General features: G+C 59.9%; 1 protein-coding gene across 1 annotated transcript in view; it reads left to right on the forward strand.

Annotated features, from left to right (window-relative positions):
• The window catches only part of LOC111156985 (calcium/calmodulin dependent protein kinase II beta), a 77706-nt gene that overhangs the window by 13595 nt on the left and 40497 nt on the right, over nucleotides 1-23614 (forward strand). The window contains exon 2 of the mRNA XM_022518167.1: nucleotides 14261-14355. Within this exon, the coding sequence (XP_022373875.1) occupies nucleotides 14261-14355 (95 nt within the window). The remainder of the gene's footprint in view (nucleotides 1-14260; nucleotides 14356-23614) is intronic.

Here is a 23614-nt window from a genome sequence, read left to right on the forward strand (position 1 = left end):
GATCTCAGGGTCCTGGGATCGAGGCCCACATCGGGCTCTCTGCTCAGCAGGGAGCCTGCTTCCCTCTCTCTCTCTGCCTACCTCTCCGTCTACTTGTGATCTCTGTCTGTCAAATAAATAAATAAAATCTTCAAAAAAAAATTTTAAAAAAGACATTCACGTGGTCTCCTCCTTCTGGCCACAACTGTGTGACACTGGGCTGTGTGGCCCTGGGCCTTCATGGAACGTCGCTGGTTTCAGTCCCCCTCTACAAACCAGGAGGGTTGGGGCAGGGACTTTCTGGGGTCTCTTCTGACCCCGTGTGTTGGTTCTGTGGAAATCCACACCTTTGCTCCGAGACCTGCCACAAAGCTTACCTGTTAGAAGCTCAGGGCCCCTAAGCCGATCCCACAGATGTTTACACCCTTCGAGAAGAAAACTAAAGAGGGTTGACTTCTGCTCGACCTGAAACATAAAACAAAAACAAGTTCCTAAAGCTTTAATTGAAACACACCTTGTAGGAAAAAGCCGAAGCCACTGTAAGTCCCCGTGCCCCTCTGGCCTCTGCCGCCGTGCATAGACACCGGGCAGCTCGGGGGGCTTGTGCACAGCGTGCAGTGAGTGCCCTGAGGCAGTGGAGATACTGGCCATCCCTGTTGCTGTCCGTCCTCTGGTGGCTGCTGCAGGAGTGACCTGGGCAGTAACTCGGGGCTGTCCAGGGGTCTGGCTTAGCTCTGTCCCTGTCCCTGACTGCCTGGCTCTGTGTTTCTGGGTGGCTGTGTCTCGGCCCCTGCGGAGCCCCAGCTGGAAGTCCCGGGGGCCATTCTGTGGGGAGCCATCACTGTGGCGGGCCTGTTTCTTCCCGGTGGGCTTCTGGATCTGTCCTTGGTCACACTAGTGGGGCAGTGACACAGACCCCTTTCCAGGGAGGGTGCCGGGCCCATCCCAGGGCTGAGGACATGGAGCCAGGCTCAGGCACTGTTGGGGGCAGCCCCCGGGCGTGCAGTGGGACATGGAGGCACAGGGTGGGCTGCAGGCCAGGGCACCCTCTCTTGAGAGCTCAGTAGCTGGACGTGATGTCATTGTCCCCATGCAGGGCAGGTGGCCACCTGCACCTGCTCCCTCGGGGCCTTTGCTGGACCCTCCTGGGCCCACTGAGCCTGGTGGTCCATGGAGGCCACAGACCACGGACAGGTCTCTCAGGGTGTGCACCTTGCCCCGGGGGGCCCCTCAGACACTCCCCACTGCAGTTTTCCTTTTGGACCAGGATTCTGAGGGGGAGGACCTCTCGGGTCCTTGGGCCGTGGGCAGAGCCCACACCCCCCCTTTCTCAGCACCTCCCACCTGTCCCATGCCTTGCAGAGTGGACATGGGGACAGGCCAGGGCAGGGTGCAGGCACCCCGAGGCAGGGCGAGGGCCTGCGTAAGGCACAGAAGGGCCGTGTGGTGGAGGCTCCAGTCCTGGCTGGGCTTACCCGTCCTGTCCCAGTGTCATTGCCTCTGTGCCTGGCTCCCAGCTGATGACCAGTTTCCACAGCAAACTGGAATCCCTACCATCCGGGATCTGGGAGCAGACGCAGAGTCCAGGTGCATTTTAGGGGACAGCCCAGAACTCACCTTGCTGCTTCCCTCCCAAACATGTGAGGCACCTGCCCCCTTCAGGTGGAGCCGTGAATGGGTGATGGCCCCCCACAGAGGGGCTGCTACAGCCTCCATCCCACTGACATGGGCTGACAGTGGAAGCAGACCGCTCACGGAGAAGGAGGTGCAAGCCCCTGGTGGCCCGTGGACACAGGGATGCCGTCAGTCCCAGCCCCGCCGCCTCACCCTGGGTCCACTGCGGGCTTCGGGCCCACAGATGCTTCTCCCTGTTGGCCGAACCGCCAGCCTCCAGGCTCAGCCCTCCTGCTGCCCGCGGGACATGGGCCCTGGGAGCCGGGGGGCCCCTGGATTGGCCAAGGCCTCCCCGTGCCCACAGGAGAGGAACGCCAGAGACGAAGATCTGACCTAGCCAGCCTGGGGGGGGCAGCGGTCCGGCGTGGTGCTGGGGCTCTCCTGCCCTCTTGCCCTACCTCGGTCCTGATTTTGGTCTTTGCTTGATGCATCCCTGGCGCTTGGGTTCGGTCCGTGGCTTCTGTGAGGGCCCAGTGTGGTTGTCACCGGAGAGTCCTGGAGAATGTTGGTTACTGGAGAGAAGGGGGGAAGGACAGCGGGGGACGGTGAGCAGACAGCATGCAGGGTGGCTGGACAGGCTGCGTAGAGGGCAGCCTCAACAGGGCCCTCTCTCCTGTCCCCTGGCTGTCCCCCTGCCCTCCCTCACCCTCTGCCTCCACAGTGGCAGGGGGATGGGCGGTCCTTTGGGTAAATACCCAGTAGTGCAATTGCTGGACCCTATGGTAAGAGAGTGTTGGTGAGAAATCCCCAGTGTCCCCCAGAGCGGCGGCACCCGTCTGCGCCCCACCAGCAGGGAGGGTGCTCCCGCCGCTCTGTGCCCAGCACTGGGTGTTGTCGGGGTCCTGGATCTCGGGCGTCCTAATCGGGGCATAACGGAGTCTCCTTGTCATTTTAATTTGCGTTTCCCTGACGACACTGGACGTGGGGTGTCTGTCCACGTGCTTACTTCGTCTTGGATGAGGTGTCTGTGCCTGTCTTCGGCCCATTTTTATGTTTGTTTTTCTTACTGTTGCACTTCAGTAATTCTTTGTGTATTTTTAATGCAAGTCCAGCCCCAGATGTGTGTCTGGCAGATACTTCCTTTTGTCTGTGGCTCATTTTCTCAGTGTCCTAACCTGTCCCGGAGCAGAGGTTTTATTCTGGTGAAGCCCATTCGGTCATTTGTGTCCTTCATGGAAACGCTTGTGGTGTCGTATCTGAGAAAGTCATTGCCAAGCCCAAGGTCACCTAGATTTTCTCCTACGATGTATTCTAGGACTTTTATAATTTTGCCTTCTACATGTAGGTCTACAATCTGTTTTGAGTTAATTTTTTAAAAAAGATTTTACTTATTTATTTGACAGAGAGAGAGATCACAAGCAGGCAGAGAGGCAGGCAGAGAGAGGGGGGAAGCAGGCTCCCTGCTGAGAGCCCGATGCGGGGGGGGGGGGCGGTGATCCCAGGACCCCGAGACCATGACTTGAGCTGAAGGCAGAGGCTCAACCCACTGAGCCACCCAGACACCCCAAGTTAATTTTTGTAATAAATGTAATGTCTGTGTCTAGATTCTCTCTCTCTCTCTCTCTCTCTTTTTTTTTTTTGGCATCTAGAGAGTGAGTCGTTCTAGGACTTAGTCTGTTCAGGCTACCGTGATCAAAATACCACAAGCTGTGTGGCTTTTGAGAAATGATTTCTTACGGTTTGGGGGGCTGGAATTCCAAGGTCATGGTGCCCGCACATGTAGCGTCTGGGGAGAGCCCACAGCCTAGACAGCTGTTGTCGCTATATCCTCCTGCCATGGAAGCATGGCGAGATCTCTCTGGGGTCTCTGTTCTAAGGTGCTGGTCCCATTGGTGCGGCTCCAGCCTCCTGACCCCCTCACCTCCCAAAGACCTGAGACCTCACCTTGGGAGCTCAGATTCGAACGTGTGGATTTGGGAAACACAAACATTCAGACCACAGCAAGCACCATCTGTTGCGAAGGTTTCCTCCGCCGGCTCGCCTTTACTCTTCGCCAAGAGTCAGTTGACTCCGTGTGTGGGTCCGTTTCTGGACTCTCTGTCTGCTTCCATCGATGTGTTCTCTCTCCTTCCACCAAACCACGCGGCCTCGGTTACCGCAGCTTCATACTGTCTTGAAGCCGGACGGTGTCAGCCTCCAACTCCGTTCTTCTGTGGTCTTGTGTCGGCTACTCTGGGTCTTTCGCCTCCAAATGGACTTTAGTAGCAGTTTCGGTTCTTTCTGGGATCTTGATCGGGACTGCGCTGAAGCTAGGCCACGTGGGGAAGAACGGACGTCCTGACAGCGTACGGTCTTCTACCCACGGACGTGAGACGTCTCTGCATGTTCTTGGATCTCGTTCGTGGAAGTTGTGAGTTTTTCTTCTGTGGATCTCGTGTTTTGTGATACCCAAATATGGTTCATTTTTTGGTGGTGATGGAAACAGTATAGCACTTTAAATCTCAGATTCCATTTGCTTGTTGCTGGTGTGTAGAAAAACAGTTAATTTCGTATATGAATCTTGTATCCTGCAACTTTTTTATAATCGCTCATTAGTTCCAGGAAGATTCGTGGTTTTTGTTTTTGTTTTTTTAACCATTTGGGAGACTTTTTACATAGGTAATCATTCATCCGCAAAGAAAGACAGCTCTATTTCTTTCTTCCCAATCTGTATATCTTTTATATAGTGAATCCGCTAGGATTCCCAGTTCGATGTTGGAAAGGAGTGATGAAACGGGACATCTTGGCCTTGTATCTGGTCTTAGAGGAAAGCTTCTACTTTCTCCAAAAGTATGAGGTTAGTTGTAGGTTTCTTGTAGGTTCTTGCTAAGGATTAAACTGTGGCCCACCCCTCCAAGTTCATAGGTTAAAGCTCTAGCCCCAAGTGGGACTGTATTTAGAGATAAGATCTTTAGGAGGTAATTAAGGTTAATTGAGGTCATAAGATTGGGTCTTTATAAGAAGAGACACCGGAGAGTTTACTGGCTCTCTCTTCCTGTGTACCCACTGAGGAAAGGCCCTGTGAGCATTCAGGGAGATGGTGGCCACTTGCCAGTCTAGAGAAGAGAGCTCACAAAAGAGCCCAGACCCCAAGGGACCTTGATCTTGGACCCCCAGCCTCCAGAAGTGTGAGAAAATAAGTTCCTGTTTTTAAGCCACCCAGACTCTGATATCTTGAGCCAATGCAGTGTTCTTAGTCAAGTTACGGTAGCTCTGTTCCCAGTTTGCTGAGATTTTTACTATGGATGGATGTTGGATGTCGTCAAAGGCTCTGCTGCATCTGTTGATAAGATCACGTGATTTTCCTTTTAAATCAGTGGGTGTGACGGTTATGTGAGCTGGTTTTCAAATGTTGAACTAGCCAGCCTTGCCTGCTGGGGAGGCGTGGCTGCTTGGCCATGGAGCGTACTGTTGGACTCTGCTAGGATTTCGTTGAGGATTTTTGCATCCGTATTCATGAGAGATGTTGGTCTGTAGTTTCCTTTTCTTATAATGTCTTTGTCTGGTTTTGGTTTTAGGGTAATGATAGCTTCACAGAATGAGTTAGGAAATAGTCCCTCTGCTTTTTTTTTTTTTTTTTCCCTGGAAGAGATTGTAGAGAATTGGTATAACTTCTCCCTCAAGTGTTTGGTAGAATTCACCAGTGAACCCACTGGAACCCACCAGAATATCCATCTGGTGTTATGCCGAACACCACTGGGCCTGATGCCTTCTGTTTGGGAAGGTTATTAATTGTTGATTCAATTTCCTTAACAGGTATAGGCCTCTTCAGATTATCTGTTTCTTCTTGTGTGAGTTTTGGCAGATTATGTCTTTCAAGGAGCTGGTCCATCTCATGTGTGTCACCAACTTCTGGGTGTAGAGTTGTTCATCGTATCCTTTATTATTCTTTAATTTCCGGGGTCAGTGTTGGCCCCTTTCATCTCTGATGTTAGTAATTTGTGCCCTCTCTCCTTTTCTCTTATCCTGGCTAAAGGCTTATCAATTTTATTGATCTTTTCAAAAGATCAGTTTTGGTTTCATTGATTTTCTCTATTTATTTCCTGTTTTCAAGTTCATTGATTTCTGCTCTTTTATTATGTCTGCTTCTTTTCTTTGTATTTATTTATTTTAAAGATTTTATTTATTTATTTGACAGACAGAGATCACAAGTAGACAGAGAGGCAGGCAGAGAGAGAGGGGAAAGCAGACTCCCTGCTGAGCAGAGAGCCTGATGTGGGGCTTGATCCTAGGACCCTGAGATCATGACCTGAGCCAAAGGCAGAGGCTTAACCCACTGAGCCACCCAGGCGCCCCTGCTTGCTTTGTATTTAATTTGCTCTTCTTTTTCTAGTTTCCTAAGGTGGAAGCTTAGATTATTGGTTTTAAGTATTCTCTTCTACTACATGCATTCGATGACTTGAATTTTCTTCTAAGCACTGATGTTAGTAAGTCCTGCAAATTTTGTTAAGTTTTATTTTCATTTTCATTTAACTAAAATAGTTAAAAATTTTTCTTGAATTTTTTTCTTTGACCCGTGTGTTTTTTGGAAGTGTGTAGTCTGACCTTCGTGTTCGGAGGTTTTCCAGCGGTCTTTCTGCTTTTGTTTCCAGTGTGATCCCACTGTGATCCGAGAGCACGATGTGTACGATGTCTCATCTAACAAGTGTGTTACGGTGTGTTAGGGCCCAGAATGTGGTCTGGGTGCGTGTGTGTGTGTGTGAGCTTGGGAACGTGTGTTCCGCTCTTGCTGGGCGAAGGCGCTGTCGATGTCCCCTAGCTCTAGCTGGCGGAGGGTGCCGGCGAATGTGATGACGGCCTTCGTAGTTTTCTGCCTGCTGGGTGCGTCCACTTCCGATGGACGGTGGTGGCGTCTCCAACCATGAGCGTGGACTCATCGACTTCTTACAGTTCTGTCAGGTTTTCCTCGTGTGGTTTGATGCACTTTCAGTGTCCACACTAAGGATTGTCGCGTGTGAGGATAAACCCCTGATAACCCCCCTCGCTCCCTCTGCTCCGTCTGAAATCAGTGCGGCTGCTCCCGTGTTCTCCATCCCTTTGTTTTTTCCTTTGTGGTAAAATACACATAACATAAAATTAACCATTTAAACTGATTTCAAGTGTCCGGCATCCGTAGCCTGAGGACATTTGCAGTGTGCACAGCCATCGCCACCGTCTATCCAGAACCTTCTCGTCTTCCCACAGTAGCTCTGTCCCAGCGTGTTCCTCCTCCTCCAGACCTCACCATGTCCCCTGGGCTGATGCCCGTCTTGGGTCTGTCACCTCTGCTGCTTGGAGCCCTCCAGGAAGCTGCTCGAGGGTGTCTGTGGGCCGCAGGGGAGCGCAGCCGTGGCAGGGGAGGGTGATGGCGTGAGCTGTGAGACTGAAACCGGACGCTGCGGACACGTGCCAAGGTCAGGCTCTTCATCTGTGTGGGGCTGGCTGACCTTGGTGTGACTGCGGAAAGTCACAACGATTAGTCACCACTGTGCACACTCACGCCTGGATCTCGTCAGGGCACCTGGCACAGGTGGTCGTGCGGGGCCCTGCCGGGGTCTTCCTCTGAGCTGCGCCCACAGGACTCCTGGTGAAGCCGCTCCTCTCTCACATTCGGGTGTGTGTCTGTGGCCGGGCAGTGGACGCCAGCTGGTGGCAGCGGTGTTTCTGCCCTGCCTCGCTGTTTCCTACTTTGTGGGGGGGTTCATTCAGAAGACATCTGTCGCTGGACTTCGGCGGGCCTCATAAGGTTTCAGAAAGTGGTCAGGATTGAGGCCTGGAGACTCAAAGGCCCTCTGCCCCCATTCCTGGCCCTCATGACACTTCTTGAGTAAAGATTTCTGTGGTGAAATAATTAGGTTTCAATTAGCAATAATTGCGCCTTGGATAAACCTCATTGGCTACAATACCGCCACTGCGCAAAGCCGTGGTGAAATAATTAGGGAGAGGCTGCACCTCATGACTCCCTAGTTGGACACTCCTAGCACAGATGACCATATTAAAGGCTCTGAGAAGTCCTGCAATTTAAAAAAAAGCAAGCAAGCAAGCAAGCAAGGAAGGAAAACACCATTTAACTTATTAGTTCTCAAACTTTGCCTAAAGAGCCCCCTTTGTACCTACCATCTGTTGACTTCCTGCAGAGGTAAAGTCTGAGGAACATCATTTGGGAAATGTTTGCCTGGTGCACACAGTGGCACATCAGGTGGAGCTGAGGTGAGGGCCCGTGTGTGTTGGGAGTTGAATTAATTGTGTCTCCTCAGAATTCATATGTTGGAGTGCTACCCCGGGATCTCAGAATGTGACCCTCGATAGGGTCGCGGCAGATGTAACGAGTTAAGCTGACTCATCCTGGTGTAGGATGACTCCTCATCTAACATAACTGTGTCTTTCTAAAAAGGGGAAATTTGGACAGAGACAGGCACATAGGGAGAATGCCATGTGAACATGAAGGCAGAGGGTGGGGTGATGTTTCTACAGACCAAGGAGCACCAAGGATCTCCAGCCAACCCCCAGAAGCTGGGGAGAGGCAGGAACAGACCCTCCCTCAGGGCCTCAGGAGGAACTGGAACCTTGATCTTGGACTTCTGGCCCTTGGGCCTGGGAGACAATACCTTTCTGCTGTTTAAGCCACCAGCCTGTGGTGCTTTGCTGAGGTGGCCCCAGGACATTAGCACAGCAGGGATGGTGCAGAGCTTTAGTTTCTTACAGGGGCTCAGAGGACCGGGCTGGGAGCCACCGGGATTTCAAGGGCCTGGGAAAGGCCTGGGTTGGACACCAGGGCAGCTGAAGAGCAGGCGGTTTTCATCACTGGTGGTGTGGTAAGTTGTTGTGAATCGCCCAGCTAATGTGCCTTAATAACTCTATGGAAATAACCGAGATGTTCATGGCAGGCCATTTCTGAGGAGGGACATCGGACACATCCCCAGTGCCTGTCGGCTGAGAAAGTGCTCGGCGACCCCTGGAAGGAATGCTGTCTGCTCTGAAGAGGACAAGTCGTGATCTAGGTCAGAGCGTGGGGATTGTGTGTGAGGTGACACTCGACACAGAAGGCAGTCCACAAACCAGGCTCTCGCACGCGTGGCTTGCGTGGACACTGCCGAGGCCACAGGGATGCGGGTGTTCACGGATACGGTGCAGTGTTACCCACACTGGTCTCCAGCCAGGCTTCTTCAGACCTGCTTCCCCGTGTCCTCCCTGGACGGCGGTGGGACTCGGTCCCCAGAGGGAGAACCATCCTGTCCCTGGGGATTGGCGGCCCTTGTGGGCCTGGGCTCTGCACATCACTCCTGCAGCAGGACCCGGAGCTCCTGCCCAGTGGGACACACGCTTGCCCAAATCCTGCTGGGGACCAGCACGCTCTCCTCCCTGGCTCCAGCCCCAGGGCTGGGGAGGCCGGGAGGCTGACATTCCCTCCTGGCGTCCCCGGGGTTGGCGTCCTCTGCCGGAGCAGTCTGCAGCTGCCACACGTGGAAGGGTTGTTCAGGGTGTTCGAGAGGGAGGGGAAAGCAGAGTGTAAACAGGTGCGGGTCCCCCAGCGGGTCATGAAGGTGGGGGCGCCTTCCGCGCATTCTTCCAACTACCTTGTTGTTTCCGTTTTCTGCCAGGAGCGTGGATGATGCTTACTGGTAGTAGTAGTCGTAGCATAAGCAGGAAATACATAAAAACAACAATCGCAGCTCTCCATTTCATGTAGAAGTTATGTTTTCTGCCCAGTTACCTAAGTCGATTGAAACCATAGAAGGACCCCTCCCTTCCTTCCCCAGAGCTCCTCTCAGTCAGAGGTAGGAAGAAGGCATCCAGCTAATACACAGATAGCAGCTTGATTCAGTTTAAACGAAGGGGAAGGGACAAGTGAAGGGCGTCCCTGGCTGGTGCGACCGGCGCCTGGCCGGGACTGCCTGAGCTGAGCATGTCTGGGCCCGGCCAGGCCGGGGAGAACGCGGTACCGGCTCGGGCTGGTCTCAGAGCACCGAATGGTGAGTGTGCAGTGGGGAGACTGGAGGAGCGGCCAGCTGCTTCTGCTGCCGGCCCAGCCTGTTCCAGAAGGATCGGTCGGCCTGCCGGCGGGGCGCTCAGGAGGGCCGTTTCCATCCAGAGCAGACCTCCTCCCCCAACTCCGTCCCCAGCTGCGGGGTGCCTGGGCCAGCAGATGAACCACGGTTGGGTTCTTTGCTTTGACTCAAGGCTTAGGTTTGCTCGGCTGTGAACTCTGAGACCCGCGGGAACGCAGTGGCCCCCTGCAGGCACCTGCGACGGGTCGGACCTGGGCCGCAGCCGGGCTCGCTGCGGGAAGGCCCGCCCCCTGGGGCGCCGAGGGGCACCTGTGCGGTGTGGGCTGGACCCCCGGACTCCTTCCCAAACCTGGCGAGTCCGCCGCTCAGCAGATGAGTCCCCGCGTGGAGGGCGGGGTGAGGCGGGGCGTGAGCCGGGTGGGGGCGGCCGGGAGAGGGGCCGCCGCTGCCCCCCAGAGTCTGCCAGGAAACCGGGTGAGAGCCGAGCCGCCCAGCTGAGAAGCAGGGGCAGCTGCGGGCGGGAGTCGCAGGGGCGAGACGAAGGGTTGACGGGGACAGGGGGCGGGGCTGCAGGGGCGGGGGGGCGGGGCGGCGTGGGATTGACAGAGGGGGCAGGGCCAGTAGAGGCGGGGAGGGCGGGGCTGCAGGGCGGGGCGGGGTAGGGGGCGGGGCCGACAGGGACGGGCTGGCGGGGCGGGGCGGGGCAGGTGGGCACCGGCGCAGAGCGGGCGGAGCAGGGAGGGGCAGGTCTTCGCGGCCAGGTGCGGCGGGGAGAGGGCGCTGCGGAGGGCGCAGGTAGTGCGCGGCAGGGGCAGGTTCCCTGTGGCGTTGGGTTGGGGGCGGCATGTGGGGGCGGTTCAGAGACTGGAGGAAAGCGCAGGGCCGGACCTTGCGGCTGCGGCCACAGGTTGGGCGGGCAGCAGCGGGAGGTGAGTGAGGACGCGACCCCTGCGCCCCTGCGCTGGCTGACGGGGGGCCCTCACGGCCTGGTGGCTCGCTGCGTCCGCCCCGGGGGACGAGTGGGCTTGCCTGTGCCGCTGGAGAGGAAGGGGCGGTCCCCAGAAAGAGCGAGAGACTGGGATGGGGCGGACTGCGGGGAGCAGGCCGCAGGAGCGGGTGGGGGCATCTGCCGCGGGATGGAGGGTGTTTCCTGAGGGGCTGAGTCCGTGGGGCCCCTGAGCAGAGCAGGAGGGCCGGGGGGGGGGGGGCGCCGGCCCCCACCAGGACAGGCTCACGGAGAGCCACAGACAGGTAGGGGCCGGCATGGTCTCTGGACTGCACCCAGGTGAGGCTGCCCTGTGTGGCCCGAAGCTCCAGGGGCCGTGGACCACATCGGCTTGTAGGGGAGAAGCCAGGAGGGCGGCTGCGGGGGGTGCAGGGAAGGGCGGGGAGGAGAGTGGGGAAGAGGGCGGGCCTGGTTGAAGGACCGCTCTGAGCCAGGAGGTCGCCCTGCTGCCTGCCTGGGTGGGGCTTCCTTGCTGGTGGAAATCACGGTTCCTGTTCAAAGTGATTAGAAATGAGTGTTCAGATTCTGAGGCCCCCGGCACCAAGGGCGCTGTGGGGCTTTTAAGGGTCAAGTCAAGCTGATTAAAAAAAGAGAATGTCTTTTGAGTCCTTGCTGGTTTGAGACTGAGACAATGACTCCGTCTAGAGTGGGACCGCAGTAGCAGAGAAGCCGTCCTAGGGGGTCGGAATAGAGACCCGGGCCTTTGGTCAGTAGATGTCTCTCGATGACATATTTCTGGGGGCAGGATGGGGTGAGTCCCGAGGAGGGACGCTGCTGGCCTCACCTCTCTCCACCGTGTCCTGGATGTTGGGAGCCCTGGTTTGGATGCCTGGCGGGTGGCCTGAACAGCACATTTTTCTCAGCATACTTGCGGTTCTGCGGGACTTCCTTGCTCAGGGTCTGGCAACTGGCCGAGCTGGCAGCAAGGGGAGGAGGTGGCAGCTGCTCTGAGATGTCAGGCTGAGGCCCAGTCCAGGTGCAGGGAGGGCAGGTGGCCCATCTGGGAGGCGCAGTTCCTGGCAGTCCTTCAGGGCCAGCCCAGGGGGAGGGGCAGATGCCTGATGTGGGCCATGAGATTGGGTTTGCCATGACCAGAGGCCAGAGGGGTGGTGGTTCCTTGGGGCTGCACAGCTTCCCTGTGCTTGTCCCGCCTTGCTGCCTGATGGCCAGCTTCTCCCTCTGGCGAGTCCACGTGGGAAGTCGTCTGAGTGCCTGGCTGGCCTCTCCTGGTGACTCCCACAGCATCTACCGTTGGAGACCCCAGCCCCTTGCCCAGGCCCTCATCCCTGGACTGGGTTTGAATGGGCATTGGGGTGCAGGAGCCCAATGGCAGACAGGGGTGGGGGCAGCCCTTTCTAGAACTTTCCTCTAGGCCAGGCAACAGGGACTACCCCAGAGGGGCTCCCAGAGGTGCCCTCCCCTCACCTTGCAGGTGGGACCTTGGGGGAAAAACGTCTGTGTCCGGTATTGAGTGCCTGCTGGATGCACTGTGCCTGTTGCCTTCCTTGTTCCCTCCTAGTCCAGTGTCTGGCCTCTGTCTGCCTGTCCCTGGCCTTACACATGTCCTCACCGTCCCGGGCATAGATATTTTGTGCTCCGGGAGGAAGCAGGCCCCCAGATGTGGGGCAGAGGGGCAGCCCCCGGCACGGTCCGCATAACTGTCTGTCCAGAGTCCTTCTTGGCTGTAGGTGCGCCATCATCTTGTTCGCGCCCTCCCTGCTGTGCACCAGGCGGGACTCCTGCTCACTCTTGTTTATCCTGTTCTTACCCTGCCTGGTGGGACGGCCTAATGCGTCCTTCCCTGCTCCCAGAATGAGCCCACCTCCGTCCCCTGGGGGCCTCCCTTGGGGCCCACCCTGCCCCAGCTATTGGCAACTTGCAGGTGGGGGTCAGGCCTGGGCTGTGAGGTCAGATTCTAGCACAGGAAGTCCTGACTGTCCCCCGGAGGCTCACGGAGCCTTGGGTGATCTGTGGACCAGCAGTGGGTGGGGCTGGGTTCCTCTCCAGCAGTCAGTGAGCGTGAGACCAAGGCAGTGGGGGCAGATGGCCCTGCAGGCCTTGCTCAGCCCTTGGGCCTCCCTGGGAGCCTCTCCTGCTCCTGCAGCTGAGGGGAGACACGATGCAGGGTGGACAGAGCAGCCTTCAAACCCAGATGGGCAGGAAGCTTCTGGCTTTCCCCTCCCATGGGGTCAAAACATCATCCTTCTCTTCCCTGTCTTCTGACGTAGTGAGAGGGAGCACAGGGGCTGAGGGTGTGGACGGAGCCATGTGTGTCCCCAGCCTGCTCGCTCCCCCACAAACAGCCCCCGCCTCCTTTTCCAGCCGCCCTCAGGGACGCGAGGACGCAGCCCCGCGCAGAGCAGTTGCTTGCGGTGAGCCGCACTGTTAGATTTAGTGCGATACTCACGTTTTTTCAGGAAAGTGAATAGTACGCGTTAACAAATTTTTTTCTCCGAAAGGATCCAGTGGTGCCCCCTCATCAGCGGGGACATGTCCCAGGGCCCGCAATGGACGCCTGAAGCGGTGCGGAGTTCTGAGCTCCGAGCGCACCGTGTTTTCTTCCCGTGTGTGTGCGCGGGGTTGGGCTCCATTTGCGGATGGGGTTCAGTACGTGCCCGCGACGGAGAGCGGTGTCACAGCAGGCCGTCGGAGCAGAGGCTGTGTCAACGCTGTCTCCGTGCACTGGCTTACCGGCGGGGCGAGAGTGTGACGAGCCCTCGTCAGCAGGTGACCGGCTCAGGCTGGGGACATGGTGTGAGGCGGCTGCTGACCTTTGGACCGCATGTCCGGAGATCATGACCTTCCGGTTGAGCGTGGGGCCCCGACTCTGCAGGAAGCAAAGCCAGGAGGAAGGGGGACTGTTGCGGGGCAAGTGTTCTCTGTGGGAGACGCTGCGTTCCCCGCGCCCACAGCAGCCGTGGGTTTATCAGGCTGCGTGGATGGTGGGGAGGCCTGTGCCTGCGGGGCCTTTGGGGAGGAAGACGGTGGAAGACTGTGCCCGCCTGTCCCCTGTGGCCTCCCAGCTGGACTGAGACCCTTCCTGAGACATTTCCTGTTCCCGGCCGACTCCCGGGGACCTGTGTGACGTTCTTAGGAAATCAGATTAAACCAGGGCTGGTGACAAGTGGAATACCACACAGGACCCGATGGCACCCGCACGGCCTGCTCGGGGCCCTTTGTGCCGCCCCCCCCCCTCCGCTCTCAGAAGCACAGCACTGCCATGCAACTCGGGAGGGGCCCTGTCCTCCAGCTGGGCAGCAGAGTGGCACGATGCTTCTCCCTCCCTCCAGAACCTTCGATGAGTCCCAGCTACACTGCCTGGAGCTGGGCTGGTTCGTGCCTTTGGGGAGGACTCGCTGGGCCTCACGGTTTGGTGCAGAGAGCTAGAGGAGGACGCTGGGAGACCCCAGGCAGGCCCTTCATCCAGCAAGGACGGCAAGGCCACAGTCTAGAAGGAGCTGGGTGTCCCCCAGGCAGGGGGTCTCTGGCAGGCGCCCAGCACAGGGGCCAGGAGCATCTGGTGCCCCTGCCCGCAACAGGTCATGGCCCAGGCTGGGCTTTGGGGTCGGGTGCTAGGTGCTCTCAGGGAGGTTAATCGACTCTCCTCTGTCTCTGTCCCCCATTTCCTCCCCAGGGGGGCTTTCTCTGTGGTCCGGCGCTGTGTCAAGCTCTGCACCGGCCATGAGTATGCAGCCAAGATCATCAACACCAAGAAGCTGTCGGCCAGAGGTAGGCACGGCTGCGCTGGTGGGGGCCGGGCTCCCGTAGGTGGCATCTCCTCCAGCCTGGTGGGGCCAGCAGCAGGGAGAGGAACCCATCCTCTCAGACTGGGGTCACTCCTTGACTCTGGTCTGGGAGCTCCTGGAGGGCTGGCAGTGGGGCCACTCGGAGGTCTGAAGACGTCTCGTGACCGATGCTATGGGGTTGCTGGACCATGGGACCTCTCCAGGGAACGGTTTGCCGAAGTAGGGCAGGACTCTGGGCCTGCAGGGTTGAGTGTGGTGCTGGGCAGGAGCTGGCCCTGGGCAGGAACCTGTCTACCTTGTTGTCCCTCTGGAGCCCTTGCTGGGTGGTGGCCCAGGCTGGGCACACAACAGAACCATGCCCTCTTGGGGTCCAACAGTGATGTGTGGTGGGGTGCTGCCCTCAGCAGGTTTCTCAGAGTACACAGTTGGGGGCAAGGGGCAGGGATCCAGCAGGCCCCCTGAGGGACCCCAGGGCCAGTCAGGAGGAGGCCGGGTGATCCCTGGGCAGAGAGAGTCAAGCTAGACCCCAGTCTGGTGCCGCCTCGCTTGCCCAGGGACCCCCGGTTAGTGTCCAGACACAGATCTGAGCTGAGAGGCTCCTTCTCTGGCCTGAGAGGCGCTGGACTTGGGTAGTGCTGGCTTACCTTCCCCCCAAGATGTTGGGTCCAGTCTGTGGGGTCTGCAGGTCAGTCTGGTGGCCTGCAGGGCACGCCGTTGAGTCCCCTGTGCGATTTCTTCAGGCCTGTTTCCAGGGGTGGGCTCTCCTGTCCTAGCTCACGGTGGGGGGCCTGCAGGGCCTGGGTGGGGGGTCAGTCCCACGTCCTCAGAGCCTGCTGCCCCCATGCGGGCATGAGCAGGGAGATTCTGGGCAGACCCAGAAGCATGAGCTCCCAACTGTCGCTGGATGACCAGCCCACCCCCTCCCCAGGGGGACAGCGGTGGGCTCTGCTGGCCTCTGTGGGGCTGGCTGTGGTGGCTGGGCTGGGAGGGGGAATGCGGTGGATCTCCTGAGACTCTTTGAGCCAAGGCAGCCCCAGAGCACGTGTGCCTGGACAAGGTGCCACCACGGAGCATGCCCTGGCACGCACACACGCACACATGTGCACGCAGCACACACACACGTGCACACAGCACACACGGAACACGCACACGTGCAGCACACGTGCACGCAGCACACACGGAACACACGCACACATGTGCACACAGCACACACGGAACACGCACACATGCACACACACATGCAGCACACGTGCACGCAGCACACACGGAACACACGCACACATGTGCACACAGCACACACGGAACACGCACACGTGCAGCACACGTGCACGCAGCACATACGGAACACACGCACACATGTGCACACAGCACACACGGAACACGCACACGTGCACGCAGCACACACGGAACACACGCAGCACACACGCAGCACACATGTACACATGTACGTGCACGCAGCACACGCACGCACACTCATGCACGCACGCAGTGCACACACACGCACGGACACAGCACACGCACCATACACGCAGCACACATGCCTACATGCAGCACACATGCACACACACACACGTGCACACACAGCACACGTGCAGACCAGACACGCACACATGCAGCACACATGCCTGCACGGAGCTCCCGAGGTCCCTGACACCAGCTGGGGGATGCTAGTGGATGCCGGCTGGCGGTGGTTTGGGAGGATATGGCTGCAGGGGTGGAGTCCCTAAGGCAGGAGGAACATAGGCTTGTTCCCGACCGTGGGAGGAGGAGAGGCAGCCCCCCTCAGATGTCCCCCAGACTGTCAACGCAGTCCCTCTCCCCATGCTTGGCACTGAGCAAACATCCTCGTAAGCCACTGCAACTCCAGGTGTGGGCATGAGCAGGGGGGAGGGCACGGAGCAGTAGGAGGGTCTTGAGGGATGCATAGGAGTTTGTGAGACTCAAGCAGAAAGGGATGTGGGTATGTTTCTGTGGAATCACTCGGCTCCCCTGCAGTACCCTTCCCCCTCCCCCATGGGTGCCTTCAAAGTGCTCTACAAACGGGGAGGGTCAGGACCAGCAGAAGCCTCAACTTGCAGGTGTGTTGGGAGAGTACCACTGCACCTGCTCACTCTGCCCCTGCAGGAGTGCACCTGCTCACCCCTTCCTGGCCTGACAGCCTGCTTTGTTGCCTCCGTGTCCCTGAGGCCAGGCCCCTGGAGCCCCTGCCAGCGTGCGGCCAGGGAGCTGTGCGGAGCTTGGGGCTCCCGTCAGCCCTGCTCCTGCCCATGTCCTCACACACGTGTCCTGGGCACAGCCTGGGATGGGTGGTGGGAGCAGGGCCGCAGCAGGGCCGTGGGGAGCCAGAGTGGCTGGCCCACCCCGTCCCACCTACCCTCGGGGCCCCTGCTGCTTTGCCCCTCATGCTCAGGCCTCTGCACTGCCCGGCACTGGGGGGGTCTGGGACATTTTTGTTCCCTTTGTAACTCTTTATCAGGGGAACTTTAAAACATCTCCAAATAGAGAGAAGGGGACAGCATGGTCCCCCAGCTTCGACAGCTGTCGACTCTCCGCCGACTCTGCTTCGTCTGTAACCCCCGTCCTGCAGCCCATCCCAGACGCCCCGCTGCTCTGCACGTTGCTGCTCAGCACGTCTGTCCGAGGGAGGAGCGGTCTACACGGAGGACTGGTCGCCTCCCCTGTGCGGGGGCCTCAGGCTCCTCGGGCCCTCCCCAGTCCTTCCTGGCTTTCCTAGCTGAGGGGACCAGTGGGAGGGCCAAGGGGACAGGGTCTCTGTGCAGACTCTCGCCTTCGTGCTCAGCGTGGGCCAACGGTGGGCTGGGGCTTGGCACCACACCGCGCCCACCCATGCCTCAGTGTCCCCAGCCATAACAGGGATGAAACTAGTGTGTACTCGTTCCTGATCGTGTGGGGAGTAAGGTGCTTAGGAGTGGCCCACAGGCACAGTGCTGCCCGAGACCTCCCCTCTCCACCTCGCTCCCTCCCCTTCCCGGCCACACAACCTGTAGGTCCCAGGCCCCCTCCTCTGTGAAGCTGCCCTGGGTCCTCCCGCCCAGCTTGGAAACCCCCAAGTCTGAAGGCGTCTCTCTGCCGACGGCTTGTTCCTGGAGGGCACTAGCAGCTCTGTGCCCTTCCTGCTCCCAGATCCTCCGTCAGGCTGCTGGGCAGCCTTCTGTAGGCCCCAAGTTCTCCCCTGGCCTGACGCACCGTCTGGCCCTGTCTGCTCCTTCCCACCAGCTCTCCTTAGGCCCTTGGCTTCTTCCAGTGCCTCATGCCCCTGGGCCTTTGCATATGTCTGTTCTGTCTGGAAATGATTTTCCTGAACTGTCTGTTGGTGACCTTTCCTCAGTGGGTCTGCTCTCTGCCTCAGTGGATTGTGGGACTCAAACACCCTCTTTGTACTATGACTGTCTTTGCCACCAGACTTATAGGCCCCGGGGGCAGGGCCTGGATCCACTGGGTTCCCTGCCACGTCTCCCACACTCTGGCCAGAGCCCGGCGCTCCAGAAGTGGTGTGGAGGGGATGGCCACATTCCCGGAGGGAATGCATTTTGGTGAGGGGCGTACACAGAGTATGCTGGAGATGGGTTAGGCTCCCAGGTGGGATGCGGGGTGGGGATGGGGTGGAGGGTATCTAGAGGGTTGGGCTGCTGCGTTGGGTCTGTGGGGCATGCCCCTGTCATCTGGGACGTCCGGGCACCCGAGCGTGGTTGGGAAGCCTGGTGGCCACTCTGTAACTAGATCCCGCAGGGTCACAGAACGTGTCCTGAGCGAGGGCACCCAGCCTCTTCTGTGGCATGTGCCACACCAGCCCCCTTGCCGGGTAGCCCATTTCTGAGATCTGTGTCCCGCTGTCCTTCTCGGAGGAGGGATGGAGAGGGGCCCGTGGGTGAGGGGGAGGGACCCAGGGCAAGTGCCTTAGAAAGAGGAGTGGTGGGAAGTGGAGACGCAGAGCCCTTGTCCCCCACTGTCCTGTCCGCCTGTTGCTGAGTCCAGTGCACTGCGGAGGGGGTCCACACTCCCCCCCGACAGGGGGCAGCAGCCTGGCTCCTTTGAGGCTTCTGGTGATAGAGAAGTGGCCGGCCACACGCAGTGGCCAGAAGCACACAGGCCCTGGACACACGTCACCTGCCCTGCTCGGTCACGGGTGCTCCTGGGAGTGCCAGGACACTGCAGGTGGCCCCCACGGTGCCGTGTGCTGTCGGGGCTAGAGCTGTAACGCTTCCTGTGTCTCCAAAGGGGGGGGACTGCGAACAGACCTGGATTGCTGGGTACTGTTAACAGAAGCAGCTCGAGGGACGTGAATCGCCTGGGGTCAGGGCTTGTCGGGGCACCGGAGTCTGCAGACCACGTCTCTGCAGCGACCCTGGGTGGTGGCTAAATGCGGGGAAGGAAGGAGCTGCCGAGGAGGGGGGCCCGCCCTGCCCTTCAGCAGCACCGTGTCTGCACCAGGCTTCTCCATGACCTTCCTCACCCCCTGTGGTCTGGCTGGGCACCTCGTTTCACAAATGAGGGAACTGAGTCCTCCAGACGTCCAGAGCATTGCTCAGGTTCCCCCAGCAGTGCTGAGCAGAGCCTGGGGCACGGTCAGCTTTAGGGTCCACCCAGCTGGGGGGCCTGATGAGGGTCAGGCATGGGGCTGACTGCGCAGGGGAGGGGTTGGTGTCTCGGGTGGGGCTGACCACACAGGTGTGGTCAGGTGGGGCTCACAGGTGGGGTTCACCTCATGGGAGGGGCTCACCTCTGGATGAGGGGACTGAGTGACAGGTGAGGAGATGAGGCCTCACCTGTGAGCCTCCTGGGACCGGCAAGCTGATGCCTGGCTCACCCCCAGCTCCTTCCTGGGTCACCTCGGGCTACCCTTTCCCTAGGGCCTGTGTGGCTCCTTGTGCCGTGGGCCACCCCTGCGCGAAAGTGTGATGGGGCGGGGCAGGCCCGGCCCCCTCCCCCCCAGAAAGCTGGACCGGCCCCCTTGGCACAGCGAGTCCCAGGTTTCCCAGGTTTCGCTGCCGGGGTGGGGAAGGAGGCGCCCCCCGCCCCCAGCCCGGCAGCCGGACCGGGCTCTGCGGAACTGGGTTAATGGAGGACGCAGCGCCGCATTGCAGGGGCGGCTGAGCATGCGCGGCCGGAGCCCCTCCCTCCCTCTCCCTCCCCTGCGCTCGGAGGTGGGGACCCTTCCCCACGGTCCCCTCTCCTCCCTCCTGTCCGTTCCCTCCTCCTCTCCCTCCCTCTCCCCTCCTCCGGATCCCGCCTCCCTCCCCTCTCTTACCATCCCCTCCCCCTCCCTTCTGCCCCTCCCCGCTCCTCCCCTCCCCGCTCCTCCCCAGTCCCAGCCCCGGCTTCCCCGACCGACCAGGACTCTTGGGGGCTCCTCCCTGGCCGCTCGCAGCGCCCCCTGGGGCTGAGCCAGGGTCTTACAGTGTCAGCAGGTCCCAATTCCAGATAAATGATGATTTTTTAGAGTAAGCGTGTCCCAGACCCCCAACCAATTTCTAGACCACTCGGCCCTCATGTGGGGGTTCCAGGGGTCCCTGGGCCGTGGGAGGGGTCCTGCGGTGATTTGGAGAGCGTGGGAATGGGGGCCTCTCCCTCTGTGCCCTCCTGCTCCCCGGCCCTGGCTCTCAGGTCCTGTCCTGGGATCCTCACTCCCAGGTCGGAGGAGGGGGACCGAGGCGCCAGCAGATGGAGTAGGTACCGTGGGTTTGGACAGACCCTGAGGGAAACCTGAGTACAAATCAGGCACGAACGGAATAGGCCGTGCTCACGCTAGAAAGGGCATCGCGGTGTTTCTGACTTCGGAACATACCGATACAAGAAGTTCTTGTTGCGATCTGGAACCCGAATTCAGCTGGGCGTTTTGTGTTTCATCAGCCAGCACGGAACAGCTGTTGGAAGAATGGGTTCTCGTAGTTAGTTCATCAACCAGATCGGCTAAGTCAAAACTTCTGAAAATGGTGGGGGTGGGTCCAGGGCGAGGGCAGAGAAAGGGCAAAGGCCAGGCCAGTGGGGGTCCTGGTGGGCTCACAGGTGAGGTGGAGAGCACGGCCTTTGGGTCCGGTTGACTCTGGGGTGCGGTGGCGTTTGTGAAGGCGGAGTCTGTCCCAGGGGCTGGGGTCTGAGTGGTGTTGGTGCTCCCCCTTCCGGGGCTCAGGCGTCCGTGGTGCCTCCCACCCCACTGAGTCGTGGGGTCAGCAGGGGTGAGGGGGCAGTGGCCCCCCAGAAGGTGGACTGGCCCGGGGTGATTGGGAAGGTCATTAGGAGGGAATGTCTGTGAACTCCTGTGCCCTGTCCTTCCCCAAATCTGAAGGGACATTTCCCAGCACCTCTGCCCATCCCCACATGCACCCGGAGACCCCCAGAGGTGGATGCAGGCTCAGAGGGGCAGTTCTAGGTCTGAGGACCTGGGTTCTGGCCCCAGCCCTCTGGCTTGGCAGGTCCTGGGGGCCTTGGGGGGCCTGGGTGTCCTCTCTGAGTAGGACTGTGGGGGTGAGCCCTGCGCTGTCAGGGGCGGTGCCCATGTAAGGAAGGCGTATAGTCTCTGCTCAGCGCCAAGAGCATGGCCTGGCTGTGATGCTGAGGCCGCGTCGAGGGTGCCGTGGGGGGTGGGCTGTGACGGGACTTTACCCAGTAGGTCCTGTGATACCAGGGCTAGGGACGAAGTGGGAGAGGAGGCAGTCCCGGGATATCCCGTCACCACACCCTCCTGTCCTGGAAGGTGGCTGTGTCCCGTCTGACAGCTGATGAGATGGAGGATTACAGAGGACAGTCACCACTGGGGAGGTTGGGAGTCCTGCCCTGTGGTTGCAGACATGACCCAGCCCAGGACCCAGATGCTACACAGCTGAGACGGACAGCTGAGACGGACAGCTGCCTACGCTGCCCAGGCTCGGAGCCTGGGGAGGGCTGCACGTCAGGCCCGTGGGGTGCACTTGGGGTCACGGGAGCAGCCTGGGCTGCGGGAGGCAGGGGTCGGAGTGACGAGAGAGCGAAGTCCCCGGTCTCCACCGTGGGATGTGGTGTCTCTGAATGATTGCTCTCTGGCACGGGGTAGGAGGGCCCTGTGCCTGGTGTGCCTGGCGAGTGGCTTTGGGGCCAGGGCACTTGCTCTGGAAGGCAGGTTGCCCCGGGCAAGGGGGCCGCACAGCGGGGGCCTCACATGTGGGCCCCCTTTCTGAGCTGAGTTGCACATTGTGTCGGGTGATGGCTGTGGGCCCAAGCGAGGAAGGCCTCCATCCAAGGGAGGCCAGCTGAGGGCGGAGAGGGAGGGCGCTGGGGACCCAGCCGCCCCCCAGCCCCACAAGGCCTACACACAGCTCAGAGGCCTGGGTGTGCCGTGTGGGGAGGGCCTGGTGGCTGTCTTTGTCCCTGTGGCAGCTGCAGGATGGCACAGATGCCCCTGTGGGGTGGGCGCGGTAATTGCTGGTTGCCAAGTTGCCTTTTTGAAATAAAACTCGCACAGAAGTCTGCGCGGGGGATCTTTTCATCTTCCTTGCTCTGCCGGCACCCTGGGGCGCCCGGAGCAGGACGGGGTGCCCCACGGAAGCACTGTGGGCCGGTGGGTCCTCCCCCCATGGCTGCCTACACGTGGGCCCGGGCTGGTGGCAGCCCAGCCCCGCTCCCCACAGCCTCCCTGTGCCCCACCCCTCATCTCAGAGCTGGGGCGAGGGTCGTCGCGGGCCTACCTTGCAGGAGCCCTTGGCAGCTTCGGGGTCTGTGCTGAGCACGCGGCAGGTGCTGGTCCCAGGTGACCCGGCAGGACCCCGAGCTGCTCCTGGAGTCTCCTTGTGAGCCCCATCTGCAGGCTCGAGCTGTGGAAGCTCCGACTCGGGGACGTCCTTCCTGAGAGTGGTCTCTTCTCGGTGGCCAGCAGCCTTGCGCCAAGACCCGATGCTGTCAGTGGGACAGAGCTAAGGTGGGATCCCCCACTGCGAATAGGTGTCTTCCCTGACCCGCTCCCTCCCCAGGCCACGCGCCTCCCGCTCCTCATGACCCTGCAGGTATAAGTGTCCAGGACGTCCGGCGGCTCAGCCATAAGGGGGCCGGCTCTGTCCCTGGAGATTGTGAGAATTCGGGAATATGAGAGTTACAGGGGTGATGCTGGATGGCGTGGGCCTGGGGCGATGGGTAACATGGATATCTGTGAGCCTCCTAGGATTCTAGAAGGCTCCCTCTTGCCATGTGATGGTTCAGACACGTATATGGGTGGGAAGGAGGGGAGGGACCTCTGTGTGGCGTCCCAGGGCCCAGTGCGGTGGGTCAGCTGAGGCAGCGGGTTCTCATCCGCGTGCGGCGCTGCCGAAACCCCCAGCGATTGGAGCGAGGACACCTGTTGGGGTCTCGAGCAGCGTGTGGCGTGGGGCTGGAGGAGGGGAGCAGGAAAACAGGCCAGGTGCCCGGCTCTGCAAGGCAGGCTGGGAGTGGGGGGACGGAGGTGGGGCCAGGACAAGGGGCTGGGGTCTCGAGTCTGTCGAGTCCTCTCCCTGGAACCCCCCACCCTTTCTGCACATGGGAGACAGACTCGGAGCGAGGCCTGGCTGCTCAAGGGTCCTCACGTCCGCCAGAGGTTGGAACACGGGCAGTCCCCCAGCTCCATGGTCCTGGTTCGGCTTCCGGCTGGTTTATCTTGGAGGGAACAGGAGCCCAGGCAGCCCCAGGCCCTGTGGACCCCACAGCTGAGTACAGGATGGGACGAGGGGGCCGGCTCCACCCAAATCTCCTGAGGCGGTCGGCACCTGGCCTTCTCCTGGGGGGGTGTTCTGTCTCTGGCTGGTTGTGGCCCCCATGGCTGGGGGGTGTGTCGGGCTTCCCATAGCTTTGCCCGTCCCTCTGTGCCACCAGGCCCTCCAGTGCTGGTCCATGTCTGCTTCTGGGACCAGGGCACGCACACACTCCCAAACCCCGCAGCCCGAGGGCTGCCCATCCTGTCCTGGGGCCTCGGTGGGCACTCATGTATGTCCATGCGGAAGTAGATGGTGACCCTGGGCAGGGGCCTGACCTTGACACAGATCCCCACGGGCTTTGTCTGTCTAGGAGCTGCTGGACTCGGTGGGCCATGCTGGGCAGCAGCTGCCGTGGCCTGTGACCGTGGCTGGCTTCCTGACGTGTCCCAGTCTCCTTGCCCCAGGCCCGAACCCTCAGCCATCCCTGCGTCCCTGGGTCATCCTGCAGACAGGGTGGGGGAGCCGATGGTGGCCCTGGTCCTGGCGGGGCTCCCCAGTGAACACAGCCCGCCTGTCCCATCC

This window comes from Enhydra lutris, unplaced genomic scaffold (assembly GCF_002288905.1).
Source record: "Enhydra lutris kenyoni isolate GAN:26980312 unplaced genomic scaffold, ASM228890v2 scaffoldscaffold51, whole genome shotgun sequence".
NCBI classification, from domain to species: domain Eukaryota; kingdom Metazoa; phylum Chordata; class Mammalia; order Carnivora; family Mustelidae; genus Enhydra; species Enhydra lutris.